This window comes from Alosa alosa, chromosome 10 (assembly GCF_017589495.1).
Source record: "Alosa alosa isolate M-15738 ecotype Scorff River chromosome 10, AALO_Geno_1.1, whole genome shotgun sequence".
Taxonomy (NCBI): Eukaryota; Metazoa; Chordata; class Actinopteri; order Clupeiformes; family Clupeidae; genus Alosa; species Alosa alosa.
This window is the reverse complement of record NC_063198.1, coordinates 11187907-11197410: the sequence shown is the minus strand read 5'-3', so window position 1 is coordinate 11197410 and position 9504 is coordinate 11187907. Positions and strand designations below refer to the sequence as shown.

At 39.3% G+C, this 9504-nt stretch overlaps 1 protein-coding gene across 1 annotated transcript in view; it reads left to right on the top strand.

Moving 5' to 3' along the window:
* The first annotated feature begins 5844 nt into the window (after positions 1 to 5844).
* The window catches only part of slc25a26 (solute carrier family 25 member 26), a 47874-nt gene continuing 44214 nt past the window's right edge, over positions 5845 to 9504 (top strand). The window contains exons 1-3 of the mRNA XM_048253930.1: positions 5845 to 6005; positions 7529 to 7685; positions 9279 to 9388. Of these exons, the coding sequence (XP_048109887.1) occupies positions 5973 to 6005; positions 7529 to 7685; positions 9279 to 9388 (300 nt within the window). The 5' untranslated portion in view covers positions 5845 to 5972. The remainder of the gene's footprint in view (positions 6006 to 7528; positions 7686 to 9278; positions 9389 to 9504) is intronic.

Genomic DNA, 9504 nt, shown 5'->3' with positions numbered 1-9504 from the left:
TAAATGGACTTTTAGTGCCGTTGAACTTATCAAGAGAAACTAAATATCTCCTTGACACAACACATAATTATTGGTCTTAAATTTGACATGCACAATTACACCAATTTTAAATTAATTATGTCATGCGAGAAAGGGAGTGGCACTAGATAGTAGGCTATACAGATAAACAAGCAACGTTCCTTGTTTAGTGTATGCAAGTTCACTGACGAATTAAAACGTAAATGTCCATGTTTTTGTCTCGGTCGATATCAACATGAAGCTGAGTGCTTGACATGCAAAGCAGGCACTTACGTGTCGGTCGCAAATAAAGGTGCCAACGACCTACAGGTAGGGTACACAATGTTCAGCAAAGCATCGAACGGCAGCGAGGGGTGAGCGCTCATCAGCTAAAGTGACAAGAGGTTTTTAACATTACGGCTTCAAAATCATTTTGATGGCACATAACCTCATAACCATAGACTGTAAAAAATATAACATGACGAACGGCACTTCTGCCATTGTCCGAGCGGCCTTCTCTAGACGATTGCCGACCTAGCAACTTTCTAGTTTCGGGTAGGAAACGGCACTTTGGTTATCCCTTTAACTGCCTTTAAGGGATAGCCTGCACACTGACAACAGCAGACGTCAATAATCCTATATCTACTGTAGCCTATATTCAGGTGAATTAAATATGTTGGCATAACATGAGGGATAGATGTAGGTCTATTTCTTTACAAAAGAAATATCTAATAATAATGGATTGAAGAGAGGTAGGCCTAATAATAGACCAGACATGATTGAATAGATATAAGAAAATGGACAACATATCCACATCAGTCCCCATCAACACAACTGTTTTCACAGGTCAGGATTATTAAGCTCTATAATTTTGACAATCTGTTTTAGAGCTATTGTAAAAGATTCAGTTTGTATTTTCAGAAACACCTTGGATCAAATTTAGAGATATGCAACAATAAAGATGGGTCGCCATCTAAATGTATCTTGTGTGTATAGAGCTCAACAGCCCCGCTTTTATTGTAGCCTAATTATTGTTTTTGCACATTTAAAACTTTCAAGTGTTCAAAATAGTCTTTTGAGGCAGTGCTTTTCTGTTAGCGTTGGGCAAGCCAATAAAGCTCATTATCATACATGTTCACCATGTCTGTTGACACATGCCCCCTGCTGAAGTGTTCTCTTTTTCACAAACCCAAATCTGGTCACCCAATAAAAAGCGAAGTAATTGGCTGGAGATTAAAGGAAAATAGCAAGTTCAACATATGAGATACAGCAATAATAAGGCAATGGTCTAGAGTGGTTCTCAAATGTTTTGGTTTCAAAGACCTCCTGTGGGGGATAAAATATTCTGTGGACTACCTCATAATCATAACAGGTTCACTATCCTGTGTTTTCTTGCAAGTGTTGATCTGTCTTTTGTCAACTTTAGATTTTGCATCACTTGACACCATGGTCTGACTCAAACATTTCTCCACGATCAGCTAGCTAGTTGAAAAAAAAATCAATCTGCAGCAGTATGAATGGTTCTTCGTTAACTGATTCAAGATAAATATTAACGTGGGTGCGAGCAAAGGTTTACTTGTTTTATTGTTAAAAATGGTCATTATCTGTAGGCCTAGATATTCATTTTTAAAATAATAAACCACAACTTCTCCATTGAAAGCAAATTATTTTGTGAACCCCCTGGCTATGGACCCCACTTGGAGAACCACTGGTCTAGAAACATGCAACAAACAAGGCCTACAAACAACAGATAGCAACCTACCTGTGGTAGTCTGACCAAATAGCCTATGCAGTTTAGTGGATAGTGAGGTATACCATTACCAGTCATCAGCCATCTTTGTGTTTGGCCCTCATATATTGTAACATATACCTCAGATGGCTTTAAACACCATGTTCTACTAACTTATTCATTTATCACGTATACAGACCTTACTGATCTGTAACTGATCCTAGGCAGATGGGTCAGGCCCTTGAGTCATGGATCTGCTCTAGGTTTCTTCCTACAGTATATGTATCTCCAATTCTAGGGAGTTTTTCCTCGACCCTGTTACTCATGGGCCTTCTCTGATTGTTTAACACTCTGTAAAGCGCCATGAGACATGTGTAATGTTTTGGCGCTCTATAAGTGAAATTAAATTGAATTGAAATTGGATAGTATTGGAGAGCCCATAGCTTCATTCTCCTGACACTATAAGTCGCAGGGCTCTTCTTACCAGAGTCTCTCTGAGTTTCAGACCACATTGAAATAGCCTAACTCACAGATCAAATCCAGAATCCGCTGTCATCATGGGCACCTTCACTTTTATCATAGCTGCCAACTCTCACGCATTTGCCGTGAGACACACGCATTTCATTAGTTTCACACACTCACACGCCACACCCCCGATTTCTCACGCTGAAGTGTCAACCCGGTCGGTCAGATGCCTGAAAAATGAGTTTAGCCTTACTATAGATCTACCTGTTGAACCACGGTTATGCTTTCAGAGACGGTGAGAGGGTTCAAGAGCACCCCCCCTGTCTGTGGAATTTTCTAAATTTTCTCTCATTTGCGATGCTACTTCAGAAGCCATCCCATTCGTGATCTCCCCGCAAGATTTCCCGGCTTCAGGTATGCTTTGAGTATTATTGAGTGTTTTTCACGCTGAAGTGTCAACCTGGTAGGTCAAATACCTGGCAGATGAGGTTCAACTAAACTAAACCTATACATATGATATCACACATCATGTGAACAAACGGAATCTAAGCTTTCCAATGATATTAGCGCCAAGTTGCTGTGATAAATGGTTCGCGAGAAAATTATCATTGAACCGACATGCAATTTAGGCTAATCATATTTGCATTTTGCACACAGTGCACACCCATTACTCTCGGTTTAATATCTCACTAACCCTTCACACAACACGTGGGAAACCCAATATCACAATAAATCGTGAAACCGCACTGAATAATGAGGGATATAAAGCATTCCTCTGTGCAATAAGTGGTTCCTGAGTAGCCTAATCCGGTTTTGAAATTGCAACACATTTCTACATAGCCTCATTGGGACGAAATTATAATGTATTCTAATGTAAACTATTTGTCAGTAGGCCTACACACATTTTTGTAAATTGCTCAGCCATAGATTATCCCACTATCATGGTTCTTATATTGTCAGGTTCCAGCTAATCCCACTTACACAGATAAATTAATATATTTATATTGGCATGCTACCTAGTGACATTAATGCAATATGAAGAAAATCAAATAACGAGACACAAATATTGATATAAAGCCTGACATAAGCCATATGCAAACATTCACATCATGCAGATATGGGTACATCCTGATAAAGGAATAGCATGTAGTAGGCTATAGGCTTACAATGACCAATATATTATCTTAAATGAACTAGCTGAATAACACAGGTGACCACTTCTGCATAATTTGTGTGTGCTGTGCAAACATTTCATTTGTGAGTGCTGAAATGTTTCTGAACTGTGAAATGTAGGCCTAGCATATGTTTTTGTGGTTGTGAACTTATTGCAATATCCATAACTATTCCACCTGTGTATGCATGGTCATAATTCTGAAGTGCAAAATAGCTTAGGCTACAGCACAAATATTTCCATAAAAATAAGCAAGTCTGACCTCAGAATTTATTTTGAAAGTGCACCTGATTGATGCATTTAAAAGTTAAAATATAAAAACATTTCTTAAATTCTTACCAAACACCCACCCACTTTTAAAATTGTTAGAATTGTCTTAAATTCTTACCAAACACCCACCCACTTTTAAAATCCCCCACACACACACACACACTTTTGCCGTGCGAAATACCAGTGCTGTTTTCAGCATCTGTTTAGTGCTTCATTGTCATTTTCATTGGATTCTCCCATTTGCGCGTAAATCACTCATAAACTTTTTTTTTTGTTACACGCATTCTCCCATTCTGCTGTCACACACACAGTGACAAGCGGCAAATCCCCCGCAGTGTTGAAGAGATCAGTCGTCCCCCTCACTTTTGATAAGGTAAAAAGCCTTATAGGTACGCCAAATAAATAATAACCTATAGGTTTACGCTAGGCTATGTAAAACTCCCCATTAACAGCATCACGTCACTAACCACAGTCACTAACCACCGTCACTAATCTCATATTCACTCTGTTGGATATCTGAAGCTAGTTTGTCTACTTAGATACTGTAAATCCTCAAATTATGGCTGGGGTCTTAAGACAAAGTACAGGCCTTTAGGGGCAGGATTGTATTCGAGACAGCCCTTTATTTCTTATGCAAGTTTTATTTTGAGACATGCGTTTCTTGGAGCGGCATACTGGTAGGCCTTCAAAAGCATGACATTTTCGGTTTAGTTTGATATTTAATTTACTTTTGGACTGTTTGATTATATTGTTAAATGTTGGGACTGATGGGCACTGAAATTTGGGGAGGTATTTGATGATCACCATTACTTATATAGTTGAAAGAGTGTTGGGATTTCAAACAAAACCATCCGGCTTTCATGCTCATTGAACGCTCATGGTGCTGTAATGGAAACCTTATTGCGTGAGCCAAGTAGCCTATCGAAAGTTATTTTAAATTATGCATGATTTACTTTTTTTATTAATTTCTCAGAGGGCTGGCTTTTATTTTGTTATATAGAAGTATCTAAATAACCTGTTAAAATGTACCAGAATTCAGGAAATTGCATCTAGTCCAAAAAATTTTCTGGGGAGGACCCCATACCCCCACTGAAATGTCCCACCCATTTTCAGAATGCCTCCGACGCCCATGGTCCTACTAGTAGGCTAGATCCCTTTGATACCAATGTTAATTTAACTCTAGGACCCTGGTCCCAGGTATGGATTACTGCACAGGCCTTCTGGGCCCAGACCCAGGGGCCCAAGGTGTCAGGGGGCCCTGAAGCCCAAGCCTTTGCATGGAATCATTGCCTCAATATCAACACATCAGGATGTAGGCTATGAATCTGATTGAATTTAGTATTGGCCATCCCCAAAATGCACCAGAATACAGGAAATCACATCAAACAAATTAAAAAAATGCTGGGGGAGGACCCCCAAACCCCCCTTCCACCAATGCGACAATTAGTGGGGAGCCCTAAGAACATGTGGGCTCAGGGGCCCAAAAGTTCATAATCCGTCCATGCCTGGTCCCTACACCTGAGAACCACTGATGTACGTTTTTTTTTACTGTACGGTATAATGCTGAATGAGCCAAACAAAAATTTCAGCAGCAAAATTTTGGTTGGCCCCACCAAATCTCACTCCAAGGTTTTTTGAAAAGTTGGCAGCCCTGCTTTTATACTGAGATCAGGATAGTGTCTCTCTGTGCACAGAAGAGTCTCTGTTTACTTCACATGATAACTAGATAGACTAGAACACAGTCAAATGGACAGAGTGTGCAGTTGGGGAATGGCTGAGCACCTGGCAGCAATGCTCAGCTGAGCTGACAGCAACCTAGCCAGCACTGTCACTGGATAGTCTCATGGCAAAATGTAAGGAATAAACATGGAATGGAATAAAACTACTACTGTAGGCTACCACAACTATATCTGGCCACAACTATAAGGCCTATGTAGGCTACTGAACTCATAAAGGTGATTAGGCGGAGTAGGCTATAGCTCCTGATTCAAGCCCTGTAAAATTGAATATATTTGTCTTTAAATGCTGTGTCCATTACCTTCAAACCATCGTCAACTAAACTGTCTAATGTTACTCTGCAGAAAGAAAATCGCAGGAAGCAGCGAGACATACTTTCAGGTTAAAGCTATTTAACAAATCTGCGGAAGTTAAACCAACGCTACGTCGCTGTAGCCTACCCAGTCACATGACCACATCAGGAAGGGAATGTGAATCCAATATGGCAGCGTCCTTGATAAACATGTTTTCACTGTTGTGAAGTGTCCGACATGAGTCGGTCATGCAAGTTGCAGTTACAGTGGAGGATTTAAAGCTGTCAAGATAATACTCTTCTAACACAAGATGGATAGAAGAGAATTCACCGCATCTCTTGTGGTAGATTACGATTTATGGATAACGTTACACGTAAACATTAGCAAATGTCTGATGTCAAACTTCTACACTTTGTCTTTGTTCATGTTTGCTTTGTCCATGACGAATCAGTCCCTTGACATTCAGTATGATCATTAGAAGTCGTGGTGTTGTAGACGGTGTTTGTTATGAGGAGTGTGATAACGTAGCGTGGGGAAGTTTTTAACGTTAAATCTTGATTTAAGATTTTGTCATTGACACCTTGTAGCACACGCAGGAATTACCTATGCTGTGTGTCTACATAACATCCTATGTCGGCGTTAAAAATGCAAGGTCCACCTCTTTTTGATAATGTAAAATTCAGATGGCAAACTAATTTTGGTTAGCCCACCTAGTCCAAAGCCTCTGTGTGACGTTTAAACCTTCATGAGATGGATACAGTCATTGAAAGAGACACTGAAAGCCCATGGTCAGTCCAAAGAGGAGTCCAAAATCATTAGAAACACTATTGCATGTCTATGCTGCATATAAATTAAGTTAAGGTTGTGCAGTGCTCAGAGATGTTTGATTTGGGCATGATCTTAAAATAATCTATGATGACACACATAGGTTAAGTCTGATGAGGCAGTTTTGGTTAAAGTAAAAACAGTGTGTCTCAGTTTTTTTTTTCCAGTATGCAAAGGCATCTAGGGAATATGGAAAGGGGTCATACATGAGCGACCTGTCTTATACAGCTTAAGTGTGTCCAGGTGGGTGGAAAAAGATGAGGGAGAAAGGTCCTGGAGGTCACTCAGATGACATCAGTCATCACACTATAACATTGTTACATAGCAGAGCCACGATAAAAGGTCAAACAGATGCCATATCTATGACTAAATAGCCTTGCTTTACTGTTTTGACAGGGAGTATTTTGTGGAAATAGCCACAGTAAAGAAATTACATTCACAAAAAGAAATTTTGCAGGATAACTTAGCCTTAGACCAATACTATTGATGTGCATGAGAGTCGCTTTATCCCCATTAAAACAACTTTTAACTTTCTTCTTTAACTTTCACTGTCAACTCAAACATGAATGGATGACTAGCCTAAATCTCCCAGGCAGGCTGATAGGCATTACATGGCTATACACTATTCTACACTTGATCTGCACATTGAGTAGCTTTATAGCATAGTTAGTTTCTTTGTAACAAATCCAGATGTACTGTACATATGTGTTTAATAGCACTGTATCATTCTATTGTCATTGTGATTATTTTGCCCTTACATTTTATAAGGAAAAGTGCAAATAATAAACACAGAGATTGAAAATCCCTCAAGTGAACTTACCACTGTAATTGTTTCCTGTGTTAAATTTGTGCATTTTGTAGTTTGTGACTTAACTGACTATAGTGAATTTGAGTGCATGAAATAGGCTTTTTCAAATTCAACCTGGCATAGATGATACTTTGCTGTTTAAATACGTTATCAATTGCATGAAATGTTTCCTGTTACAGTGATGCTATGCATCATCTTTCAAATGCATCACGCCTTTATTTTCCCCTACCCAGGCAGGTGGCTGTGCAGGGATGTGTGTCGACCTCACCCTCTTCCCTCTGGACACTATTAAGACCAGGCTGCAGAGCCAGCAGGGCTTCTACAAGGCCGGAGGCTTCCGAGGCATTTACGCAGGCGTCCCATCGGCAGCCATCGGCTCCTTCCCCAATGGTGAGCCAGTATTTCCCACTCGGGGCCTGTGGTCATTCACACCCATATAGCCACCTGCTAGGCATTCTATTTATTAGGGATATTTCACTGTCCACACTAAAAAGATATAGGCTAATATTTTAGCAGTTCGCAGCATTCTCCATAAGCATTTGGTCAACGATTTACTGTCAGATCAGAAATGGTAATTGTCCCTCTCTAAATTTATCTCCAGGAGATTTGGGTTTTTTTTCAGGGTTGTCTGGGTGTAGTGGTTGCATGTACAGTATGTGTCTGTTTGGTGCGTGTGTAATTAATATATCTACAGTACCCTCCATAATTATTGGCACCTTTGGTAAAGTTGACTAAAAACAGGTATAAAAAAAATATATTTTGCCGATTTATTGTAATCTTACAAGAAAAAGAAAAAAGAAATACATTTTTAACAAAAACATGTTGCCCACAATTATTGGCAGCCCTACAAAATCTTTTATACAAAATGTATACAAAATGTAACAGGAGCATATACAAAATGTAACAGGAGCTCTTTGCCAAGAAACACAAGAAACAGGTGGGTTTGGCGTACATAAAGAATGACTTTACTGAAAAGAATCCCATGCCTAATGAGAATTATGGTGGCTGTGATATTGTGGGGCTGTATTTATTCATTATTTATTCAATATATAATATTTATTCATATATATATATAACATTTTGAAAGGAATTCTGTCAATCTCTGCCAAAACACAAGTTGAACAGGATTGGAAATTCATTCATCCATAGAAAAACAGTGGGGTGAGTCAAAGAGTAGAATGCACAAGTGTGACCTAGGAATCTGGACGATCTGGGGAGATTTTGTGAGGACGGATAGTCTTAAATCCCTTGCTTTGTATTCTCCAACTTTATGGGGTGCCATAGAAGAATATTACAAGCTGTTTTATTGGCAAAGGGAGGCTTAAGAAGGTATTAAAAGCAGTGGTGCCAATAATTGTGAGTGATGTGTTTTTGTTAAAAATATGTATTTCTGTACGAGATTTTCCTTTTTCTCAAAATAAATTTGTTTCCCTTCAAGGTTGGATTTTTCATCATTGTTTCATTGTGAGATTAAAATAAATCACCAACAGATTATTTTTTATACCTGTTTTAGTCAACTTTAGCAGAGGTGCCAATATTTCTGGAGGGTACTGTAAAAGGATTATGAAATATAGAAGTCATTTATTTATGAGATGTCATCTACTGTCTAAATATGGTCAAATAAAATGCCTTTTCACATGCTTTTATATACGCATAGTGACGAATAATGACTTACTTTCCTTGATCATGTAAAAAGATAGACTTTTACTTTTCATTTGTACACCATCATCCTCATTTGCAGTCCATTTGTCACCATTCCATGCACAAACCAGTCAATAAGTATTATACTGCTTTGATATCTGATCTCCAACTCTTTCATTTGAGAATCTGCAGCCCAGTTAATTCATGGGAAACAGTGCAGATCTGTTTGAGTGGTGGCAGTGGACTACAGGATTAGATAATTGAAGTTTCCAGGCCAGTCATTAATTGCTCCCTACAGCTTGAGTAATGGGCCCTGACCAGATTCGATGTGCTTGGTTTCAGCTGCAGCCTTCTTCGTCACCTACGAGAGCGCTAAGTCCCTGCTGGGCGTGGCTGTCCCACCGCACATGGCACCTGTCACTCACATGCTAGCCGCCTCCCTCGGAGAAATAGTAGGTTGCCTTTGTCTTTGTTTTTTGTCAAAAAAAGATCTGGTGCATGAATGGAGCTGTGTTTAATGGATCATGAATCTGTGTGTTTTTCTGTGTGTGTGAGAGAAGAAGAGCGT